The 25,782-nt window shown below is 39.2% G+C and overlaps 1 protein-coding gene across 3 annotated transcripts in view; it reads left to right on the forward strand.

Moving 5' to 3' along the window:
* SEMA3D (semaphorin 3D) overlaps positions 1 to 25,782 on the forward strand; it is a 135,580-nt gene that overhangs the window by 63,709 nt on the left and 46,089 nt on the right. For all 3 annotated transcript variants that reach the window (XM_085083312.1, XM_085083319.1, XM_085083305.1), the window contains exons 4-8: positions 9,086 to 9,148; positions 10,803 to 10,922; positions 15,311 to 15,404; positions 18,675 to 18,803; positions 24,734 to 24,876. In XM_085083312.1, the coding sequence (XP_084939438.1) occupies positions 9,086 to 9,148; positions 10,803 to 10,922; positions 15,311 to 15,404; positions 18,675 to 18,803; positions 24,734 to 24,876 (549 nt within the window). The remainder of the gene's footprint in view (positions 1 to 9,085; positions 9,149 to 10,802; positions 10,923 to 15,310; positions 15,405 to 18,674; positions 18,804 to 24,733; positions 24,877 to 25,782) is intronic.

Below are 25,782 nucleotides of genomic sequence, written 5' to 3' on the forward strand. Positions count from 1 at the left end.
CCTACTGAAGGCCTCTATGCCATAACCAGCAGAAGTACAGGGTAAAAAAGAGATGTTTAATAGCATGAGAGGCTGAAAAGCTGGAGAAGAAAGAAATTCTTTAGGAACCCCAAGCTCTGGTATCCCGCTGGAAACATTACTTTGGTACATCAAATTTTCTTGTCAGTTTGCTAAAAGCCTTTTCTATTTTGCTCCTTAAGCTAAATAAATACAAAATACAAAATGTTGTCAGCTGGGTAAACAGTGGGTAAATAGCTGCAAAGCAATGGTGCCCCTTTCAGTGGCTGTGCTAACAGTGCACGCAGGGTTACATGTCAGCGCGATTATCACGGTGTGATCCCAGAGCGGCCCGCCCAGCTCCGCGGCAATAGGAATGCTATCAAGGCCTGACAAGCTTTTGAAAAGCTGCCAACCTGCAGGAGCTGTCAGTGCTAGGAGACATAGCACCATGTGGGCCAAATAGATAAACATGTCAGATCCCCAATAGCAGCTTTGGAACAAGTTGTTTTCATCTGTCCCAGTGTGCACTGGCTCCGGATCACAAATTATCATCGCTTGGAGCATCCTCAGTTTATGGTTGCTACTATTTTTCCAGCATGTGCAGCTGTCTTGTGACATCCTTGAATGCCCTCTTGTATTGACTATTATCTGTATTTCACAGGGAAAAATAAACATATGCATAAATATATATTTATCTGCTGGGTAAATACCTATGAAGTAGCTGCACATAATTTTTTTCTATAACTCCAGTGCTTGCCAACAGTCCAAGTGGGCTTATATTTCAGCACTGCTATCATTGTGCACTATTTGCAGTGTGACCCGCCCATCTCTGCAGGAAGGGGAACATATATGCAAATACGTATGCATATTTATGTAAAATAGCACCCTTGAGATACAGGAGCAGAATTTTACATTCATTGCTGTGAGAAACTTTCTGTCAGTCTATACAAGCGTGGTCTCAATTAGGAAGGAACCCAGTGGGAATTTAGCCAGTACTGAAGGGAAGCTTTGGTTCTTGCCATCAAGCCTGAGCCTCAGGAATACATAAAAAGTTTGAGGTGTTTATTGCAGCCTTGAAACACAGTAATACCAAGATAGGTCTTTCCTAAAAGTATGTGCTGCTTATTCTGTAACTCAAAGGAAGTTAGCTTCCTGCCTGTCAGCAAAACTGTAGACAGTCTGAGAGTGAAGCTTTCTTGACCTGTCAGAAGAAAATGTTTGCCGTGAAACATAATTGAAGGCCAAAGAGTCATGTGGAAACCACTGGAGATATTTAAATTTCTTAAACTGGGGCATGAGGGCTGAGATAATCTAGGATAAACCCAGTGAAACTTAAGGTTCGGGAATTTCAGAGGTAGAGGTGATATCTTTGTGCTTGCTCACTCTTGGAGGGGTCTTACCAGTGAGCTATTTACTCTATAAAGTTGTTTGACAGACTTAAATTTAGGCACCTGTGTAGACAAAGTGAAAGCTTTTGAAAAGTGTTTACAGACACAAAACAACAGATGGAGTAAGACGTGAAGAAAGCAGTATGAATCCAGAACGACTGCAGTCCTAGGTGGAAGAGAGTGTCTCTGTTATTTCCTTTTGCATTGTTGCCATAAATTTGTTTCCATAAACATCCGCCGTCATTTTTATATTTTACCCATGTGTTTAGCTATAAAGAATGGCCAGTATCCTGCTCTTTGAAAACATTTGCTCTCATATCGGTCATTGGCTTTTTCAAAGGTAGGATTTGTTTTTAGTCTGAAGTGATAAACATGTCAGGAGCAATGCCATTTACCCTAAAAATCCTGGTGTACAGTTTCCTTTTAGAAGAAACAGACGGTAGTCAGAAGTCTGCTGTGGTTACACTGTGGAAAATGAAGTGTAGAACCACTGAAGCCTTTCAAGATTTAATCCAGTGTAAATGAAATCAGCATCTGGTCTATTTTCTTTAAGCTTTCACATGTGCTTATAACGTACACATGAAAATGCACTTTTTAGAAAACCCTTGAGGCTGGAAGTATTGGCTGTTACTTAAGCATTGGGGATCACAGTTCAGCAGGAGAACTGGGGCATTTGGAGATGTTGCTTTGTCCCAGACAGATGCAATATTAAAGCTCATTTGGTTCTAATATGAGGTTTCACTCTAACAGCCACCTGCCACATTTAAGCTACCAAAAGCTTGTGAATGCATCATCCAAATCCACAACTTTTATTTCCCTGTAACTTCCAGTGCATTTTATTCAGTTTGATAGCACCATGAAAATAAAGAATACCGTACACTGACACTGGCATTCCTGCTGTGTTGTAAATTACTTTGAAACAAGCCTCATATTCTCTCTTTCCTCCTTCCTGTTATATCAGATTATATCTTTCAGAGATCCAATTTTCTGTTACTATGAAATAATTGGCGGTGGAAATTCTGGTCAATTAATTTCCAATAATGTGTATTGCAGGTATGGGAAATAGTACCACAGCTCTGTGGCAGATATCAACAATATATAAGGACACATTCCTGGCTTTTAGGGATGTCTTAAGTATTTCTGCGAGTTAGCTAAACGTTGATGAAACTGCTAAAAAGAAAGCAAAGTGAAAAAACTCGAAGGACAACCTGGTTAGTTCTCAAATACAGGGAGAAATTCAGATGAGGAACTCAGACGTGCTTCCTTTGTTTGCTGATGACTTTAAAATGTTGAATTCCAGAGTACAACAAGTACAGTGGGAGCCACATACAACAGCTGCTTTCATATACAAGTCCTAACATTCGTGTTAAGGTCTGTATATGAGAACAATTTGTCCAGTTCCACAGGCTGTGGCCTTCCATACTGCACACATTAATGCAGCAGATGTGAGGTATTTAGAGCACTACTGGTATACGAATATGGTATGCTAAAATCAGATCATTTTCTCATTAATTAGCTCCGTTGGTTAGGGCATGGTGCTAATAATGTCAAGGTCAAGGGTTCAGTTCTTGTACAAGCTGTTCATTTAAGAGTTGGGCTCGATGATCCTTGTGAGTCCCTTCCAACTCAGAATATTCTGTGATTCTGTGATAATTGTAACACTCTTTGTTTTTCTCAAAATAATACTGAGAATGCATTAAATTGTTTCCAGTGTTTTCTGGGAAATTCAGTAAATTTTTGGTGCTTGCAGTAATTTTTGTTGAAGTGACCTGGGGTCAGTGACAAATGTCCTAGTTCTCAGGATGCAGTCCATGAACACCCACTCTTATGGCATTGGGGCATGACATTCATGATATTGTCTTATGCAGCAGGGTGACATTCTTATTGGATCACTGTCGTGTGTTTTCTCAGTGCTCCTTGATCTTACTGTTTTTCTTTGCTTTTAATTTTTGAGCTATGAATTATGAAGTTCTTCAGAAAATCAAGAAAAAAACTTTAAAAAAAGTCACATTATTGTCATTTTACTGGTGGGAAAATTGAGACCTGACTGTCACATATAGTAAGGCAATAACAAAACTAGGATTAGACTGTCTCCTGGTTTACTTCAGTCTGTTTGGATCATGTTGCCTTCTTTACTGTACTCGTTTTATGGTCACATTGAGCTAAGTCATGAATCCTTTTTTTTTTTTCACTCAGTGGGGTAGTTTTTCATGGAGAAGAGTTTCTCAGGGGGAGTATATTGCATATGCCAATGTGACAAAGGGTTTACAACTCAATCTGGCTTTGTTCTTTGGAAACTGCAGTTGGGACTGTCATATGGGGAATTTACCCATACCAGTGAGCCTAAGCTTCTGAATTATAGTGTACATGCTTCACAAAGCCTTAATAAGACATTTTGATGCCCAGAAAGCTGTAATTTTATTGCATACCTTCCCTCAAGCAGCAATATGATGAATATCTAGTACATAGAATAAAACAAGGGAATAAAGCTGACCTCTGCTGCGTCAAGCAGCTATTTAAAATCAGTGTATTTTCATCTAAGTGCTTCTACCACCTCTTACTCCTTTTAAATGGGAAGGGAGCAATCCTTTTCTTCACAGGCCCCAAATGCAGTGTGTGAGTGTTGTGAAATGTGCCAACCAGCTGATATCCTTTGCTGCTGGTGGAGAAACATCCTGCTGGTGCTCCTTGTACCACTAATAAAGCACTTTGGGGTGTTTCATAGCAGAGGCTGCACTGATAGAGAAGTGCTGTAGCACGTGTGCAGCATCAGGCTCAGGAGAGGCTCCAGGGAAAGCCCCAGGGCTGCTGAAAGCCGACAGCCTCAATGGGACACTCAAGTGCCTGCTGCTGGCATGAGCATGGCTATCTTGGGGACCTGAAACTGGAAGGAGTCACGTTGGTCAATTGGTCTCACTCCCTGCTATCAGCAGCAGCTACCTCATGGGGCAGTTATTCCTTTCATAACCCAGTCCAAATCTGTTGTAAGTGGGATACTTCACGCAACCTCTTTAGGAATGTTGTTGCTGTGGAACAGAATCTTGCTACTCTGATGTTTCAGATTTCAGTTTTGTTAAAATCTGCAATCTGTGATATATATTTATTTATGAGCAGTTTATACCCATTTCCTATAGCTGCTTGTAATTCTGGTCTTCAGAGCTCCTTGTTCTTCCTGCATAATTTAACTTCATTTATATTAGTGATGCTTTCCAATTTTGTGCCACATGCATGGGTTGTTGCAGAGTTCTGGGTTTTTACCAAGGCTGCTGAAGGGTACATGAAATAGGATGAGCTCTGACACTGTTTCTTGAGGAACTTCATGAACAACTTTCTACCTCAAGTTCTTTACTTATCAGACCCTTTTTTTCTTGTAGTTATGCCTGTTTTTGGCAGCTGAGCAAATCAGTTTCTATGTGACAATTTAGTAAATACTTAAATGGATCCCTGATGGAGAAGAGTTCTACCACCTTAATGTAATTCAGCTAGGTTATTAAAGAAAAGTGCAATATTAGAGTGGGATAATGTCTCTTTACCAAGTTGTATTGTCTTCTCTACCCCACTCTATTTTTATTGGAAACTCCTGTTATTCTTTCCCTAACTAAAAATTTGTTTTGAATCCTTACAAACAGATGAAATAAGACCAATGGGTTGTTAAATCGTTTAGACAGCTTGTGATCCTCCTCTTTTGTATTGTGACAACATAAGACCATTTTCCACTCGTTTTGTAAAGTCCAGTGCCATCATAGATTTAGTAGCCTAATTAGAAGTGATTCTTGGAAAAGCTGTGCTTTCACACATTTTCTTTGTAATCAGACTTCACTGTTTTATTTTTGAGCATCCCTTCTCCTAAGGGTTTATAGTCATAAGTGTTAGCCTAGGAATAAAGTCTGATAGAGAAACATAGACACTGAAAAATGAGGAAAATACCAGTATTATTAATTCATGACAGATGGCAGCTGAAATTAAGCTCTTAGAGGTGGATCCAGATATTATTTCTATATGTATGCATACACACACATATATATAGCATCCACATATCAATTTATATATATATATATATATATAAAAATAATCTGGGTTTTTTTTTTAATTTTCACTTTCCTTTTCATTCCTTTCTTATGGTAAAAATCCATGTTTGGAGAAAGGAAAAATGTTACTTTTAGAAATTCACTACTCCTGATCTGGAAAGGACCTTTGTGGTTTTAAATGTTTTGTTTTAATCAGAAATCAATTTCCAGCTACCCTTTAAAGTGATACCTTATCTGTTCTGCACTTATGTACTGCTTAATTTTGTACTCATGGGAGGTTTTCTTTCACTCTGATAGCAAAGAACTTATTAACTTTCATTTATTAGGAGAATTTAATTTCTTGTTGCTAAATTTAAGAAAATATTTGAAGAATGATTTAAAAGTAATGGTAAGGTTGCTTTTTTTTTCCCTTAATTGGGCAATAGAAGATAAAATCAGGAAATCATGACAGTAGCCGACCTTTGGAATATTGATACGGTTATTTTAAAAGGAAAATAAACTGAAGATTAAGAAAAGAAAATAATTCTATTTAAGTATATAGTTCACATATTCCAACTAGTTGGATTCTTGCCTTAAATTCAGTAACTCCACGTAGCTATTCTAAGATTTTTCCAGATATGTCAGATAGAGATGCAACTATAAAATATACTAAATATATAATTTGCACTGTTTGTGACACAAAATGATTAAAATGTTACATGACAATGTTGTTGTCACCATTATTATACAGTGTTTGATTATCGGGGGATTTTTTTCCATTCTTTCAAGCTTTTACTTGTTGAGGAATTTAGAAAAAAAAAATTGTTATTAAGATGTTACCATTGTGAGTAAAGCATGTAAATAGAAAAAAATTACAAAGAAAATGACCAATTTCAAGGCTTCAAACCAGTCACAAGCTCAATGATTTTAAATATAAAAGCAACTACAGGAGCATCCAGTCATACTTTTTTGGTGTAGTGTGAAACTAAGCAACTCATCTGAATAAAATATAGTAGTAAAACTTAATTTCAACCCCTACAGAAAAGCCAGTACAGATGTGTAACGTTACTTGTGTCAGTGTTTAAGGGAACCAGACGTGTGGTACTTTTACACAGCATGTCCTGTAATAAAAAAGTGAAGTTCATGCTTTCTTGCTCAGCACATCGACTCATTATTTGTTATGCAGTTTTCTTGATCTATTGCAATTTACAACTGACAGTTTCTGGGAACCTCTCATTTCTCATATGGAAAGCAAATAAAAATCACTTTTAGTCCCCCATATATAATTGCAAATTGATTTTCAAGTTGGATCACTTAGCTTCACTTTTCATTGTCTAATGTGGCCTTATATAATGCTAAATACTGAGGCTGTTGAGTAACCAGAAAGTAAAACAATTGATTTTTTAAATGATAATTGTTTGTGGTCAATTATCATAGAAGTGGGGGTGTGTGTATTTCAGCCTTGGAGGACAAACACTAATTCCCATGAAGGAATCTGTCAGAGAATTGAGGCTAAGTCAAGTCCATTAACACTTGTGATGCCTTGAAGCAGATGTCTCTGTTTTTAACTCTTCCAGTTCTTCTCTGTAGTTGGCAAGGAGAGCTGGGTGTTTTCAAAAGCCTACAAAGGGATGTCTTATCTACCTAATTGGATAATTAAACTTTGGCCAAAAATTTCCCAAACCCCTTGAAGACCTCTAGTTTTCTCTGTAACTGATTCAGGGATCTGGGGCAGAATTGGGCATGAAGTTTATGTACAAGACAGCTGAGGGTCAGATCTCAGCTCAGACGAATCTCCTTGGCCAAATGTGTTTGGAGATCCACGATCTTGTGTTCCTCTATCTGTTCCTTTTCATCAGCTTTTCTTCAATGGCAGCTTTTCATCAGCTTTTATTCTTAGACTTCCCCGTGTTGCAATCAAGACTTATCCCACTCTGCCCAGGCAGAGACCAGACTAGACCTACCTTCAGCCCCTTGTGATGTTCCTGGTACTCTCCTCTGAACTTCCTGGCACTATGCCCTGTGCTGTCCTCACATACTGGCGTGGCTAATTTCAGATTGCATCTTCATACCTGGATGCTATGACCACATCATTCTGAGAAATGCTCTGGGAAAGAAAATTTGGGCTCCAGTACCGAAATGCTGTTACACTGTCTTATCTCTGACTCCGTGTAAATATTGTTGCAAAGGGTTAAGGTTTAAGTAACTTAAAATACATTATCTCTACTAAGAGGTTTTTATCAGAAAGGCAACTAAATTCACTTGAGGGGAAATTAATTTCCTTGTGGAAATCCAATACATCGATTTTTACTGGGAAGGAAAGACAAAGAAGTAAAATCAAGACTGTTTCCAGATTGAGAGAAACAATGACTGTAGGTTTTGGAAAGTGATAAAGGTACTTGACACAGGACACTCACTTTTGCTTTCCTTACCCATGTGGGACTGAGCTTGTGTATGTCAAGCCACATCCTACAAAGTGCCAACAGCTGGGTGAAACGGAATATGAGAGAGCAGTCAACTCCTCTTTCATGTCATTGAGTTATGCATCCTTCCTTGATGATGTTTTTATTTCTAATGCATACATAATAATTCTTCATTCCTATATATTTGCTATTTAAGAGTTTGTAAAGTGTGATTGGAGATTACTCTAAATCATTTTTGACTGCTAATGACCTGCTGACTGGTGCCTGGAACTTGAGGCAATTTCCTAATCAATACGTGCTTAAAAATTAGTGTGATTTGTGGTGTTTTTATTCATAAGAAATAACAATAGCTTTTTCTTGTCAAAATAAGAAGTACAGAAGGTCCATATTTAGCACGGTGAATCTGGAAGAATTTGTATTTAGCTTCAATTTTAAATTTAATAGAATCAAACATGTACTCAATCATATCCAATTTTTACTACTTAACTGAAATCAATGAGGCAGAACCTGAACTGTTGTTCATTGATATTTCTTCACTAACATAATTTGGATTACAGTAATTTATAGTATTTTCTTATTTGGACTAATCTACATCAAAACCTATTTTATAGAGCCCTGCAGGGCAGATTAAAAAATAAAGAGAAACAGTATCAATATATACTGCCAATTATCTAAGGTCCACGATTCTACTCTAAACTTCTTTGTAATTTTCTCAGTAAACTCAGTTAATGTTGATGGGTGACATTTTTAAACCATGCACTGTTGATTTCTGTCAAATGTACTTTTTGTTCTGCAAATTTCCCTTAAGCTATCCTTAGTTTTTTGAACCTAATTCTTTCATTTGAAAATTGGCAGAAAGTGCTAAGTATATTTTATAACATCTATGCCAAGTCCACTGGACCAAATTCTTCACAAATGTAATTTGCCTGACTTTGCAATCAGTTTAGTTTCCAGATGATTTGGCTCATCATAACTTTGAGGGAAACACATAATGGTGACAAGGTGCCCTGGCCAGATTAACTGAATGCTTTTTAAAAGTAAATGTAGTCAATGAAGAAATAAACAAAGATCATGGGATTTGATTTAAAGCCTCTTAACTTCTTGTAATGGAATCTTGTATTTGAGGTCATGTTCATTTCAATTTGCATGCAAGGTCCTTCAACATGCATAAATCTGTTTTAACTGTTTATTCATGGAGTAATTAATCTGTAGTCACAGGACAGATTGTAATCTTCATAATCTTTGTCTTATTTTAACTATGTTACAGATTTACTGGCCTGCAGCAAAAGAAAAGGTAGAATTATGCAAATTAGCTGGGAAAGATGCCCATGTAAGTATGTTGTATATATTTTTTATTGCTGAAAATTATGAATATCTCTGTATTTATCACTAAATGCACAAAATGCATTAGTAAGCTGTTGTTACACTGCTTCTGAAATAATGTCCTAAGTGTTTTTTCTTAATTAAAAAAAAGTTGTATATCTATTGGGTTTTTTAAATATTAATGTTTAAAAAAACTCAATATTGAAGACAGCAATCATTCTAGGTTGTTCTTTTACATAATAAATGCAGCTGAGAGGTGAGTGGACTTTCCTCAGAAATGTATGCCAGGCAACACTTCCCTGAAATCCACTTTTTTCACATAAAATATTTCTTTTTTCTTGGAATGTCCTGAATGTAACTTCCTTATAATTTATTAAAGAAACAGAATAGTAGAGCAATGTACAAATCAACAAAACTTGCGGACAACTGCAGTTAGGGTTAAAAGAAAATCTCAGACTCAATAGCTTTTCCCTGGAACCGCAAATCTTCTTTAGGAAGTGTATTTAAGGTGCATGTGTATACAATACAACTTTTATATGTTTTGCATAGCACAGATTACATCATGCGTCTAAAGCTCACTATAAATGTAAACATTTCCTGGCTGTAAAATAAAATTTCTTCCTTTTCTCTCCAAAAAGTCTTGTGATTTCTATCCAGCATGTCAGTTACCAAGGTAGATACCAGCTCAAAACAGTCTCAGCTCTCTGCCTGAATGATTTCAACTTTTTGTTCTAACTTGTTGCTAGCCTTATCTTTGCAGCAGTCAAAACCTAAACACCACCTTTGCTGAGCACTGGGAATATTCTGATACTGGTGTATATGGAAGATTTGTGCTGATCTATTTCTATACTCAGAGAAAAAGGAAAGGGTCCCTAGAGGGGAATATTTGTTTTGGACTCTCAGCTAGGTGTAGGGTGATGGCTTGAACATATGAACAGATCTTGTGTATTCCCTCTGAAGTACTTGTTGTGTGTTTCTGTATTAGTTTCATTCTGGGGAAGGCTACAGCAAGCCTTCCCTCCCAGCCTGTATTATCCTTGCAGCAGGTAGCAGCTGCCTGTGCTGCTTACCAGCCAGGACCAAGCACAGCTAGAGCCAGGACTGGCCTGAGCATCCCACTGATTTCAGAAATCACCCAATCAAAGTGACCAGTAAGATGTGATTGGTGCAGAGAAAGTTCACTCATATATAAAGCATACCCTTGGAAGTGTGTTGAAGCCTTTCAGCCCACCACAGTTATTTTACTCATGCAATCTTTGGTGTTAAAGCATGTGCAGCACCCTGAGCTGGGAGCAAAGGCTGGAGGACTGGTAGCCAGACTAACCCAGTGGCTCTGTGACCTCTGCCCAGTTGCAGACAGGTGTTGTTTGCTACAACACAGGCTGAACAGATACCCTCAAACCATGCTGGGAGCACACAGCTTCTCATGGCTGTGAGCATTACAGCAGAGTTAGGTTTGGAAGTCTGAATGATGAACTGCCTGGTAGATAGCCACTGTCAAATTCTAGTCATCACAGCTTTGAACTACTTTGTAAACAGTCTCTGCTACAGTAGTTTTGAGTTTAAATACACCAGTGCTATGGCTGTAACTTAGTAGAATGTGTAATGTGAAAAAGAAGAATAAACACGAAAATTAACCTGTATTATTCTTTTCCCAACAGACAGAATGTGCCAATTTTATCCGAGTTCTTCAGCCCTACAACCGGACTCATGTTTATGTCTGTGGCACAGGAGCATTTCACCCTCTCTGTGGATACATTGAACTTGGAACTCACAAAGAGGTGATTTAACTTTCTCACTAGTCTGACATATCAGGGGATAGCCCTCATCTTGTTTAGCATTCATCATAGATTGGAAAATACTATGTGAGTGTGTAAAAAATGACCTGACAGCAGCTTGCATAAATAACTGGGTAAATGGTGGATTCTGCAGGTCAGACGGGAACTCTTGTTCTCACATTTGGTATGTGCATATCACTTTTGAACAAAGCACTTTCCTCTGCCTTAATACACAAAGTTCTTTGGAATGACACTTTCATGTGATTAACTAAGTGAAGAGAACATCTAACCCAGATGTCTTCCTTTCTAGTAAGTCATTTCTGCACATACTTTCCTTACGCACATTCACATACATTCAGAGTTCAAGATGAAACTTGTAGTTCTGTCTTTTATTGTACATCTACCCTTGGTCCACAGATGGTTTCCTGTGCCTTGTGACTGAGAGTAATACACAGTTTGAAAAGGATCTTTGAGCCTGAGTGCAGGGACAGCATCTCAGGACTTTGCAATGTGTTGCAGACTGGTCACTAAGGAGGTGTTGGGTGTTCTCCATCACTACTGGCATATTCCTGAGCTGAAGTTAGCAGCTGATTGGTCTTCATTTGCTGGTGACAAAGAAATCTCTATCCTAAGTGGTAAATGTTTGAGACCTAACCCCCACTACAGAAGAATTTTGGTGTTGTGTCAAGCAGCCACTTAGTATACAAGTCTCGTTTTAACTCCTATATGCATAACACCTTGGCTATATTTATACCACTGGCGCTGTTCTCAGACAGTGTTGAGATGTGACCTGTCTGGCTGCTTGCCTGTGGTGCAGGCTCCCTGTGCTGCTATAGAAATAGCTTTCTCTTTTCTTCAGGGCTGGGTGAAATTCTAGAATGTAAAAAATGAGGTTTAAAGTTAATAAATGCAATAACCTGAAACAGAATAATAGAATCATAGAGTGGTTTGGGTTGAAAGGGCCCTTAAAGATGATGTAGTTTCAACCCCCCTGCCATGGGCAGAGACCTTCCACTAGACCAGGTTGCTCAAAGCCCCTTCCATCCTGGCCTTGAACATTTCCAGGGATGGAGCATCCACAGCTTTTTTGGGTAACCTGTGCTGATGCCTCACCACCCTCACAGGGAACAATTTCTTTCCAATAGCTAATCTAAACCTACCATATTTCATTTAAAGCTATTCCCCCTTGTTCTCTTTCTCATATATGGAATTAAGGGCAGATCCTCACAGAAAAAAAAGGAAAAAAAGGATTAATGCTTACCCAGACTGAGATCCATTATTATGTACCCCACAATCTGGGTTGGATGACCAGCCCAGAGGGGCCCCCATGCAACAGAAAACTGAAGTTGTGAGAAATCTTCATGGTGGGTTTCTTTGCCTAATAAACCATTAGTGCTTCTGGTATTGTCTGATATGTGCTGTATAATTTGGCTTACAATGAAATAATTCTGTAGGCTTCTTTTCTTTGCTACTTCAAATATTCCAGCTGAAGCAACTGAAATTTTAGATCCCTTGTATCATGCTGATTTCTTAGCTGAATGATCAAATACACAGCTGAGTGAAACAGAACAGCTCTCAGCAAGAGTATAAGTAAGGCTCTGGTTTACCTCTGGGTCATTAGCAAGATTCCTTATTCACTCTACCATTCCCCTACTTCATTTCAACTACTTCATTTGTGAAGGTTGTTTTCATCAGACCTTATGAAATTATGGATTTGGTCTGACTGTTCAGTCCGGCAGCCAGTCTAGACAAGGGGTCTGTCTCAGTTAGACATGACCAATTACCTTATGAGAGGAAATGGAAGAAGAATTCTGGTATTGTATTTCCTAATCCCCTCACTGTCTCCCAGTCTTGTCTCTCCCACATTCCTCCTGGTTGCTCAGCTGCAGTGGTAGGTTGGACAGTGTTCAGCGCTGCTTCTGCCTCTTCTGACAGAGCAGCTCTTCTGCAGCCTCCTACTGAGTTATCAGCCTTGAATGGCATCAGGCATGTTTTCCCTTTCCTTCTTGGAGCCCCAGACACCCTTCAGCCACCATCCCTCCACCACCTCTCCAGATAAATGTAACAAGGCAGGAGGGTGCTGAGGATAGGCCCAGTGGTGAGAATTTGACAGGCAGTTGAAAATATCTCCTTGCAGGAACTGAAGCCAAGAGTCCTACAGGATAAGTCAAAACATTTTTAGTGCAGATCCATTGTTTTAGTATTTCTCCTTTCTTCCCTCCCTCCCCTTTTTAATTTCTTTTTTTAAGTTTAAATCTCTGGGTTATAAGAACAGATAATGAATGTCTGGTAATTAGCAATCTCTCCAGGAAGCTGTGGGATGCTTGGGAGAACCAGGGCCTGAGATAGCCTCATGGAGGCTGTGAAACCAGGCAGTGCTCTGCTGACCTTTGAAAGCTGCTGGTGGATCTGCACAGTGCTCTCCTGACCAGTGCCAGTGCTGTGAAAACAGAGAGGAAAACAGTGTGGATCAGGTGACTCAAAACCACAGCAGACACTGCTTTTGAAGCAGTACAAATCCCCAACGGGATCACACAATTAAAGGGGATTAAAGTCCTCGTCTTGTTATTGCTCAAGTCGCTGCCAAAAGTTCTCTTGGCCAGTGAAGAAGAGGCTTGGCCTGGTTGGTGCTCTTAGCCACAGCTCTCCAAGGGATGCTCTTTTCTTTGAAAGCTTTGCCCGAAGTGAAAGCAGGAGGTTAATTCTGTGTGAATGCCTGGTAGTGTCCATTAGTTTGTCTGGGTGAAGTCTGAAATATTTGATGTTGATCTATAACTCCCTTGATCCCCTGAGTACTGCTGGGCTCGCAGACATACTCTTCACATGTGATAAGGCAAGAGTTCCCTGAGCAGCTCAGGATGGCACATCCTAGAACAAAGGAGAATGGGACACCAGTGCAGCACTGTCAGAAAAAAAAATGCCTAATTTTTAGTTTAGTTCTGTCCTTCCTGTGCTCACTTCAGTAGCCTGAGAATTAGGTTTGCCTGATATTCCACAGGTTCAGGAAGGTAACAAGAGGGTTGTTTTATGATTAAATTCCACTTTGTATGAGCTAGGATTGCTGCAGGAAATTGAATTTATGTTCACAGGGTAGAATCGATTTTTCTTTTCTCTTAAGGAGCTTAATTATTCAATATCCTGGGTTTTTGTCTTCTGAGGCTACACAGTTTAGGAGGCACCTCAATAACATAGAAAGGTTTGGTAATTTATAATCTGATGTGCATTAAGGATGAACTGAATTAATGTGTTGTGAAGTCTAATCCTATGTGACCATCTCTGAACATGCTTTGTATTTGTACTCTCCAAGCTTCTTGCAAGGCAGAGATATGGAAACAAATAATTAAAATCACTTCACCCATTTTTAATCATTTAAATCATGGAGGTGTTTTGATTTTTTTTAAACTAGCTTCTAAAGTTTTGTCTCTACAATAGACACTAAATCCACATTGATTTGATTTCTGAGTACTACTGGGATTTTAAATATCACTGTAGGCAGGAGAGCATGTTAAAGGAAAATATGTTAAAAGCACTTTTGTGGGCAATCTCCCTTCTCTTAATGGCAGGACAATTCTGAAGATCAAGTCTCTATACCTGCAGAGAGTTCACTTTACTCCTCTGAGCTATCAATCTGCCTTCAGCACGACTTCACTATGGGTTTCAGGTTAAGTGTACTTTCAGGAAACCATTGAAAGGGGCAAGTAAAAGAATCCTTGTTGGCAATTCAGAACTATAATAAAGCTTCAAATGGATGCCTACAGGAATCGAGTTGTTGATTGCCCACTGAAAACATCAGGAATTATTTTAAATGATTTATTATCTTTATCTTCTTCTATGCCCTTGTTCTGTGACCCAGGAATTAATCACAGTGTATTTGGAAACTATGAGGGAGAATCTATCCTGATATCTCTTGTATCATTAGCCTTGTTAAAAATAATAAGAGAGAGCATATGCTGCTTTCATTTTAAAAGGGTCTGAACTGTGTCTGCTGTGAACATTATTCAGCAGTCCCTGGAGAAATTTCAGAGTCAGCCAGAATCCCTTCAGGGTCTCCTGTTGCAACACAGTCTATCAGCACTTTCCCAAATAGAAGCCAGTGCCTTTTAAGTACAATCCAGCTTTTAATTGGAGTAGAAATGAACAATGCATCTCTTCTTTTCTGAAAATGATTGTATTTTTTTAAGATTTGTGTTTCACTATAGAGTGACCAGGATATAGTAAAACACGGAGTGAAAAAATCCAGATGTGAAACAGACACAGACTGTAAACATCAATGCTGAGATGACAGTTGCATGATCTAACACACCTCCACTTTGTACATTAGCAGAACAGGTCATCTAAGTGAGTTTTTCTCTGTAGCCAGAGCGGGATAATGAATTTGTGTTTATTCTCAGGAAATGGTATTCCGTTTGGATACCCAGAACCTGGAGTCTGGCAGGTTGAAATGCCCATTCGACCCTCAGCAGCCGTTTGCTTCAGTGATGGCAGGTAAGGAACCACCAGAGCCAGGTGCTTTCCTCAGACCTGGGATGGCTCTGGATGGGAGCCTGGGGGCTCAGCACATGTCACTGCTGGAGCACCTCTGGCACTGGTCATGTTTCCAGTGCTGGTTTGTGCTCTCAGAGCTGGGGAAGCCTTCAGGCTGCAGACACCAGAGAGCTGGAAAGGCAGCAATGCAAGCAGAGGCATTAGAATGGCTGTGAAGCCTCTGTCAGCCGGGCAGGAAGGAGGTTTCACCCTCACCCAGTCACTGCTCCTTTAAGAGGACAACAAAAAAACCCACATGGACAGAGAGTGTTTGAAGCCCTTGTGGGCCTCTTTCTGCAATTATCAATATGTTCTGCTCTTTGAAGTCTGCTGACATGCACTATTTCCATAAATACGTTTCTGAGGTTTCTATTTACTCGAGTAGCCACTTCTGAAGCTGGGAGCCGAGGAACAAGATAGTGCACTCTGCCTGCTGCGTGCATCACAGCACTGTGTGGTCTGACATTTGGGGCTGAGGAATGTCAGCTTGACCTCCGGATTTCAAATCACTATAAGAGCTACTTTTGTCATGGTTTGGTTCATAGCTTTGGACAATTTTCATTTAACTTGTCTGTCAAACATATGAATACAAGATAAGAGTGAAGCACCATGACGTTTTCATTTACAGCCAGAGAGCAGTGGTGACAATGCTTTGAAGTATCGGTCACTCTGTGTTATAAAAAGAATATGACTAATGTTCACTCTTTATTCTCAGATAATAAGATAGATGATTTGTGATTCTGACCCTTCAGATGGGGCAGGACTTCCTTTATTAAAAACAATAGATTAAAGCCTGTGCTTATTCTTCTCAAAGACCCCTAGTACTGTTTAATGACCGTGAAGCCTATTTTTAAAATGGGGTTCCAGAAACTTTAAAGTTTTTTGGTTTTTTTAATGCAAGCAACAGAACTCTGTGATTTATTACAGCATTGCCCAATTTCAGTAGCACTCTAGTGCTTTGACTGTTCCATTAAATCTTGTGAAATGAAGAAGCTGCTGTCTTTTAGCTACCTAAGACATGAACTTTGCTACATAACAATTTTTGGGCTAGATATAATTAATGATCAGGGTATTCTAGTATCCCTTTTTTTGACTGTGTCAAATCCTTCACAGTAATGTACAAGGAGCACTATAAAGAGTTACAGGCCTGAGCAGAGACTGTGGTTTTGGTCTGTGGATGGTTACCTCATTCCCAAATTAATTAGGAGAGCAGTGTAGTTCATGAATAAGATGCTGCCCTAGAGCTCAGGTGAGATCCTTTCCCATCTCTGTCACTGATGTGCAGAGTAACCTTGGCTTGTCACTTCTCTCCGTCTGGTTTTATTTATCTGCCAAATGGCACTAAAGATTACTTGTATCCTTCAGAGAATACTTTTTATTCAGTTATATATTTATAAGCTAAGTAATATCTAACTATATTTTCACTTATATATGTAAGGTAATGCAACTGAGTAATTTCCATTCTTTGTAGGAATAAGTAATCTCTCTGAGTGCTACATGACATATCACCTCAAGTAAATCCCATAGATAAATTTGAAAACCTAGTCTTTTTGACTGAAAAATCACCTGCTCATCATCCATCCTCTATTACAAATTACCACTCACCAGCACTGTTCAGGACATAACTGGAACTTGGAATGAGAGATACCGAAAGCCGAGAGAAGTGCTGAAAATGCCTTGTCAGCAGAGCCTAAGCAAGGATGGAGAATTTCTGTTGGCCCTTCAGATGTATCGATCACCAAGTGCCTGTCAGTTAGCAAACACCAATTATCCTGCCCATTCCTCATTATGACAAATACCTTTCAGAATGCACTATTGTTTCTTTACAAAGGCAACATGCTGTCTGAAAGATGTGCTTTCCACAACTGTCATGGAAATAATACAGAAGTAACAATAATAATGAGGTAAAATGAAAGATGATAGATCTCTTTTGGACAAATAAAGTGCTTGTGGATCTTGGGTTGTGGGTTGGTTTGTTGATTTTTTCCCCCTTGATCTTATTTTTTGAAGTGCATTTACATCTTTCGCAAATGAAAGCACAAACATCGGTGTTGAATGGTATTTATTCTGCATTCATTCTCAACAAAGGCTTCTCTCTAAAAGATCTTGTGAAATGTTTCCATCCTGGAGTCTCAGAAAACCTGGAGAAGGAACTTTTGGAAGTGGATTTTTATGTGTCATATAGCTTTTTATGAGATTATCACTTATGAACATGAACTTTTTTGTTTTTATGAACTCTAGGGATTTATTCTTGCAAGTCATTAAACAAAAAAAAAAAAAAATCAGTCTTCCAACCAATAAAGCTATTTTGTTATTTTACAGAAAAAAAGGGAATATTGTAAAATACACTATGTGGTAAAAAAAGAAAAATTCAGGCTGATACTGTTTCTTAGCCTCTTTTTGAAAAATAGTGAGATCTGAAGGCAAACAGAAAATACTGTGCATTTCTTAAGTGTTTCCATTACCCACAAAAGTGGCAGAATAGCAAATAGGGACTGCAACTGAAGGAAGCTCATGGTGCTGTGTTACAGAGGTAGTGTCTTTGTCAGGCAAATTCTGGCAAATTCTTATTCAAGCAAGATGTGTCATTTATTTTGTTGAGACCACTCTGTGTTAAAATGATGACGGTTTGGGTCTGTAGCCATATCCATGCTGGTAGCACATTAAATAGTTGTGAGCAATTCCCACAGTGCCTGAATTCCTCTTCGTAAATTTAGGTTGGGTGGAGATCCTTGCACCAGGAATGGGCCAAACTGCAAAATTCCAATGGGGAAGCATCCATCCTGTTTTTCTGGCTCAAGCAGCAAAGGCATTGGGGCCATGGCAGTCCTGGGACACCAGAGGTGGCTGGAATGGATAGATGGCCACATCCTCATCATGGCTCCCAGGTGCATGGGACAGGGTGTTCAGATTAAATAGACCTTTATGCTTTAAGAGCCCAGTACCCATTAAAGCCTGGGAAATTACTTTTCTGAGTTCCTAGAAGATCTGAAAATAAGGCTTTGACTGTTTTACTTCTCAGATGTGTAATTACAAATATTACTCTCATTTAAATGTAAGGAAATTCACAGAACCAAAAAATCCATTAAAGTAAGACCCAATAATACTTTAAAGCATTAAATTAGTTTATAGACCAATTAAACACAGGTGTTTTTCACCCAACAAAATGTAAATAGTTTTAATTTTTTTTGTCCCAAAGCTGTAGAAACCCTGTTTCTTTTTCATTTGCAGATGAGTATCTTTATGCTGGAACTGCTTCTGATTTCCTTGGCAAAGACACTGCTCTGACACGTTCTCTGGGCCCTTCTCACGACCACCATTACATCAGAACTGACATTTCTGAGCATTACTGGCTTACTGGTAAGATCCCAAACATATGCTGTTGTCATTTGCTTTGTCCCTGCCTCTCTGAAGTTAATAGCTCCTTCCTTATATAAATATATGTCCAGTAACTATAAATATAGATATTGTATCATGGTGTCTCTGGATTACGTAGGCTTTTTTTAAAAAGCTCAGTGGAACAGAAATGCACTTGAGAAAAGTCACAGAGGTGAAAATGCTAATTAAGGGAAGAGTAGGAGCATGAGACCCAATCATAGTTTCTGTCTTTGATCTATATATCTGTCTGTAATCCTGCAATTGGAATAATATAATGGCTTAAGTGCTTCTATATCCAGTCTTGTTGGAATAATTTTTTTTAAACTGTTTTTTCCGATCACTTGTTCAAAGCTGTTCCATACAGCATGTTGAAACGATAGACTAGAAATTCCACAGATTTTGGTAGGAGATATTTTTTTTCCTTTTCCTTTGTTTTTAGGGGGAAAAATGCCCTTTGTTGCTGTGAGGATCATTTTAAAACCACTAAGGGCACACTAAAATAGCTTCCCAAGCAAAACACTGCTTTCCCTTGCCCGTTAAAAAACACTGTGAGCTAGTAAACGCTCTAAAAAACTGGCTGCATTTGCACCCAGCCAGTCTCAAACCACACACAGAGTAACATGGAAAACTTCACTCACAAGCTAACCCTTCTCAATTAAAGCATCCCCCTTTTAGCTGTCAACTGTCTTTAAAGATGTGGCAACACTGGCCCTGGCTCAGGGTGCCTGTGTAACTATTGTGGGTGCACTGTAAAGCCAGGGCCTGCTGACCACAGGGTTAAGTTGTCTTCCCAGCAGACAACTTCTAAAAAGGATAATTTTGCCTCTTAACTCTCCGAGACCTCAACAAGAGGAAGTGTTCTTTTTTTCTTAATAATTATTCCCTGCCCTTTCTCTTCTTTCTTCGGTTTTGTTGTCCTAAATTTCTATCTAGATGTAACTCCTCTACTCCAGGATTTGTGCTGTGAGATGAAGTGAAAAAGGAAAAGCCACTTAAAAGTAATTTTTACCTTTCCAAAGAGGAGTAGTCTTTTGGACAGGTACAAGAATCTCACATCTGACTCGGCTGACCGATCCACTTTAATTTCCTATGCTCAAAATCTTTATTGTCTTACCTCTCCTTTTTGCACAAACCCCCTCTCTCATTTGCACACACCCCTTGTGCAGTACAGACTAGCAATGGGCTGTAAGTGATATGGACAATGATGGGTCCTTCCAGCAGTCAGTTCTTTAATTCTAATTAGCCATGCAACTGCATATCCAGTTTTATCACTGATGGCCTGCAGATGCTCAGCATGGAAAGGTGGCTGGGTAGCTGCTTTCCTAAGGGATGCAATAATAAGCTAAAAAGAAAGATTTACTGTGGTTTGGCCCAGAGGAGCATCTGCTGTTATCATTAGTATAGATCCACCTTGATGAGCATTACAGGGCTGAGTTCCCAGCCCAAAAGAACTTGTAGCTTAAAAATCCAGTTCCAAAGATTTCTTTCCATTATTATTGTTTCTTCATGAGCTGTTTGAGGCAAGGGAATAGTACAAGAAAACAGAATAAACTGTAGGTTTGAGAAATGTTTAGATGTTTCGTTTGGAGACTGGGTGAGGGGCATATGCCTTTCCTCTTTCTTTTAAATTGATTCATGATTTATTCTGTTTTCACTTAAAGCGTCTGTATTTGTGAAAGTTTTCTAAGGAGAACAGTATATTAATATGTCTGGGTCTGAAAAACAGCTTTAGTGTGCTAGACTGTGAGGTGAAAATTGCCCTACACTATATAAACACTGAAGACCCCATATATTCTTCAGGTTTACCTTGTTTCCAGCCATATAAAACCCTCCAGCCACAATTCTAAGACTTCACAAACACAATCCATTCAGTGTTATACTAAGAGGCATAGTTATAAACTAGGTGCTTTTAATATTTTGAAACAGTCCTTTTAAGGTTGGAGAAAATTTTGAGTTCAGCTTGAAATGACGGCATCCCTTCTGCAGTAAGCCATAGGGTGGCCAATATATTTCTAGTTTATTGTGCAATGTTACCAATTGCATACTTTTGTGCTTTCAACCGATATTGGTATAAAGAAAATATTTACTTGATTTCAGGTTTAAAACCCCCATCTCATCTAAATCCCCTCTTCCCTAAATCCACCACCCATTTACCAAGCATGTGTTAGACCTCCAGGAAAAGTTGTACATACTTGAATTATTGTACAATTGGAAATAAATTATTTCCATGCATGACTCATGTTTTACTTAGGATAAGCATAAAATGTACAGCTTGTTTTCTTCCAGAGGGCCAAGGAAGTTTTGCTATAATGCACCTTAATATTTTTAAAGTTTTGTCTTATTCTGTTTCTGGAAACCAAATTACCCTTTCCTGAGGGAAGGGAGGTAAAGACAAAGCATGAGGGAAAAATGCGTGGGATACCTTCCAGTTCCTTGCAGGGCATCTCTATCTTGACTAATTAAGACATATCCTAATCTCAGTGACTGAATAGCAGCTCCACAAAGGAGAAGAGGAGGAAGGCAGCTAATCTTTCCCATGACTCAGGCTAACACGTGCTCATACTCCCGCAAGGGTGGCACTGGAGCAGAGGGGAGCAGAGCTGAGGGATCAGGCGTTCCCACAGCTGCTCCCCGGAGCTCCCTTGCCCTGGGATGAGGCACATGGGGCTGTGGCCTCTCTCCGGATGGCAAAGCCACCCACTGGAACCGAGTCTGCCCTGTGCCAGCCCCGTGGGTAGAGGAGAGCATCCTGCCAGCCCTGCACACAGGCATCCCCTAAACAGCTGCACATTCCTCCCTCCTTCTTAGCAAGAGAAGGCCATAGCTGCAGCCAGGGCTTCCTTGAATTGCATTCATCTATTTTTTTTTTTCCTTTTCACTTTTTTCATAGCAATTTAGTCGTCTTTTCCAAGGCAAAGTCTTGCAGGCAATGAGTTCTTTATGTCCTGTGAACTTTGGATAGGATTCAGCTCCCTTAGCTCTAAAAGGCAAAAGCTAGCATCCTGTCTGAGCTCAGTCCTTTTGCTTGTCTCTGTAATTTACTGAGAGAGGTGACACTTCCAGAGGGTGACTCACCCCGCCTATTGTAGGAATCTGTCTTAAAATAGGATTGTTCACTGTCACTTCGTCCCTCCCTGAGAGAAGACCTGGCTGAGTCTGGGTTAGGAGCTTGACTTCTAGGTGGTTACAGTAAATGAGGTAAGAACTGTCCTTTGCATTCTGTCACGCCACGTATTTCTGGCAGCCCAACTACACAGAGGTGCTACTTCCCACTGTTTTGGGTTGCTCTTTCATTTCTTCATGTTCTGGGACAGCCACTCTTTTGTTGTCCTCTCTTTCTGAGCCAGACTTCTCCCTAGAAGAAGACTTCTTGCAGTACCTAAAATCACTGCTGGTTTCAGAAGGGTGTGATAGCCAGCAGGTAACCAGCAGCCCACCCAGCAGTGATGGACCAGCTTTTCCCACCAGGCCACATGAACATGTTTTAAAACACCTGTACTATCTATTGCCAGAGTTCCATGATGCCTTTAATCCCCAGCGTGGTTGCATACAATCTAGCCATGAGCTTTAATATGTGGGAAAATATTCTCTTGAAGGAAATAGTGGAGGGTAATAGCTCTGTCTATGGGAAAACAAACAGTGGTTTAAAATCATCATCATTAGGTTTTTTCTCCCATGCAAAGAATGTAAAAGCCTGATTCACAGTTAGTCTAAATGCATTTTTATATGTTGGAGAGATGGGTTAGAAGAGATCTAGAAAAGAGACAAAGATCTCACTTGCAGAACATAATGTGCTTTTCAGATCATAATCTCTTCCATTTAATTGTTTTCACTTGGTTTCGTATCTTTTACAATTTTTGTTTAGATTTAACTTTCAACTTCAGTGTTTTCAATTGTGATTTAAAATTGTTAAATATTTGCGTTCCTTTAATTTGTTAGAGATTCTTCTAAATCTGTTCCAGGAATTGGTTTGGAGGCATTTGTTTTTGTATTTGGCTTGCCAAGGAAAGCAGTGAAGTTTAATCTTAAACCCTCATATATTCAATGTCTTGTTCTGTGAATGTGGATTAAAAAAAAAATTAAAAAAAGAATGCGAATTTCAAAAATGTGGTATAGAAGTATTTCACAGGTTTCCTCTTAAATTGCTGTTTAGGTAACCACATATTTAAGAAACCACACTGGAAGCATATTTATGTATTTATTCATGCTTAGAGATCTAATCTTCAAAGTAGCCGTACAGGCCCTGAGGGGTAATTGAATATTTTCCTCAGGCTCATTTTGAAATCCTAACTTAAATTTATAGATCTTGATGCCTGCATCATTTCATTTTTTCTGCTGACACCATTCTCTAGTGTCAGAAAGGTTTAAAATGGAAGCAGCACTGTGGCTATTTTCACCCATAAATTTACTCTTCTGTCACGAAGGTGCACATTGAGCCTTTAAACACATCCCATTTTCTCTCAGGCTCTTTGTCTCAGACTGCAAACTTTTGAATCAAGGACTCTTTTTTTCTTCTGTGTATACTATAGAGTTCATGGTGAAAATTCCTCAAGGCTAATATAAGTAACAATCATTATGAAAAGGACAAAGGCATGAAGATACATTGAAAGCTGATAATAGTGCTCCCCCATATAAACAGTTTGCTCTGTTTGCTCTACATTCTTACACCACCCTCCTTATTGCTTTCTACTGCACTCTACCTGATAATGGGGGACAAAGACTGTGTATTTTATTGCTGAAAGAATGTATTTTAGAGTCAAGGGTCTCTTAGCACTGTATTTGTATAGCCACTTCTGTTTAAAGGAAAACATCATTGATCCAAGTGCCCTCAGAAGAGCTCATCTATTGTAGCACACTGGGGAATGTCTTAAAAATCACTGCTGCAAGTAGCTGGTTCCCTTGTGCAGGGCAGTGTTGTTGCCTGCTCTGCTGCAGTCAGGGACCCCTGAATTACTTTAATTTCTGATTTTAGAGAAAAATTTAAAAGAAGAAAAACTCAAAACAACATCAAAACCAAAATCCTTTAATTAGTGGGCAGGTAGAGCAGGATTGGAGACCATGGATGAGTGAGCTGGGGAAGGCAGTGAAGAACATTTTGGCCCAGTAAGCATGCCTGTGAGATGCAGGCAGACACCCAAGCTTGCCTTGGAAGAGACCAGAGATAATATAATGGCCCAGCATGCCAAGACAAGGCATTTCTTGCAAAAAGCAGATTTAAATAACCCAAACAAGCCATTACATTGATACAGCTCATCTGTTTTCAAGCACAGGGAACTGTGAACTTAAGACAGACCAGCCAGTTTTGGAGTTTGCTGTGCTGACTGGGGAAGCCCAGTGTGGCACTGTGTTGGATTTGGTAGATACAGTCAGTAAAGCTGCTATATCGCAGATATGTCGGAGACTTTCAATTTATGAAAATCTTCATTTATATTGATTTTTTAATCCCATAGATTAATAAAGGTTCATTCATTCCTTTACAGGCTATCTCTAGAAAACAGTAGTGTATTTCTGTATTCATAACTGCTGCAATGAGTAATAATATTCATTTAAAGTCTACCAGGTGATTTCAGAAAATCTTCTTAGCTTCACTTTGGTGGCAAGAGCAGTAAGGTAGATTTGTATAGGCAATACTTTGTACTGAGCGTTACTCTGTTTTCAAACAGAGAATGATAAACAGAGCTGCATACTTTTGCAAGTGGTAGAAAGATACATACACAAAACCATCAACCTAGGAGTAAATCCAATTCCATGGTGGTTTTCACTTGGAATTGGTGAAATACATATATGCTATTACATATATATATATAACGATGTTTTTATTTCACTGGAAGATATAACATAAATGCAGAGATTTAACAGCAAGCATAAAGGCTTTTCTTCAGATTTTTAACTCCCTTTTTTTTAATTCCTAGGAGCAAAATTCATTGGAACTTTTCCCATCCCAGATACCTATAACCCAGATGATGACAAAATCTACTTCTTTTTTCGAGAAATATCACAAGATAGTGGCACATCTGACAAGACAATCCTTTCCAGAGTTGGGAGAGTTTGTAAGGTGAGGACTCTATCTTTTAATTTTATTTAAAGAAAAAACTGAACAAGTTTGGTCTGTTTCTGTGAGAAACCTGTTTTCCCCTTTGTTACCCAATGAGCCTTAGTAGTCATTTTTCTGAACATGGATTACTAATGCCATCTGAAATTGTCAAAAAAGAGACCTGATATTGACTGTGTGCTTCTTTTAGAAAAAGCTAATATGTTTATGAATTACAATCCTGTCTCCAAATGATAGTGTTGACCTTCAGAAATAAACAGTGTCCTGCTTTGTTTCATGAGCTTTCAGTGAGGATTGATGTGTCAAAGTGTACACAGTGGCAAGGTATTTGGGGTTTTGTGGAAAGTGCCCCCTGAATGCATGGATACACAAACCCATCCCTTCAGCCTGGCTCTGTACATCATTCCTGGGCATTACTGAGAGCTGGGGTCAGTAATTTGTTTCTGCATATTCCTGATAACCAGCTGGGGTGGAGGGAAGCTAAAAAAGTATGCAGTTTCTGAGCTACACCCACATCTGCCTAGAGGTTTCCTCCCTTGGGAAGAAGAGCAGTCCTTGACCCATTGACCAGGAGGAGCCAGACCCCAGGTCTGCTGCAGTGTGAAAAGTTCATCTGGCTGGTGCCTGACCTCCTTTAAATGATTGCTCCTTCACTTTCTCCTTCATTATGCTTGGGTTTGTGCCCTTATGAAAGGTTTGTGCCCCAATGGTATATACAGACTCAGGTTTTCACGAGCTGCACTCTTCTCAGAGAAGCATCTCTGTCAAGGGCAGAAGCCTCCTCCAAAGGTAACGAGAAGAAAAAACAGTTCCTGCATATGGAGACAGTCAGTGTAGTTTGCTGTTTAACAGCCTGATGGTTTGACTGAGGTCTCTAGCCACAGTGAGGAAGGGTCTGTAGACTTCTGT

This window comes from Lichenostomus cassidix, chromosome 1Aa, assembly GCF_008360975.1.
Source record: "Lichenostomus cassidix isolate B80296 chromosome 1Aa, HeHo_3.0, whole genome shotgun sequence".
In the NCBI taxonomy this organism is placed as follows: domain Eukaryota; kingdom Metazoa; phylum Chordata; class Aves; order Passeriformes; family Meliphagidae; genus Lichenostomus; species Lichenostomus cassidix.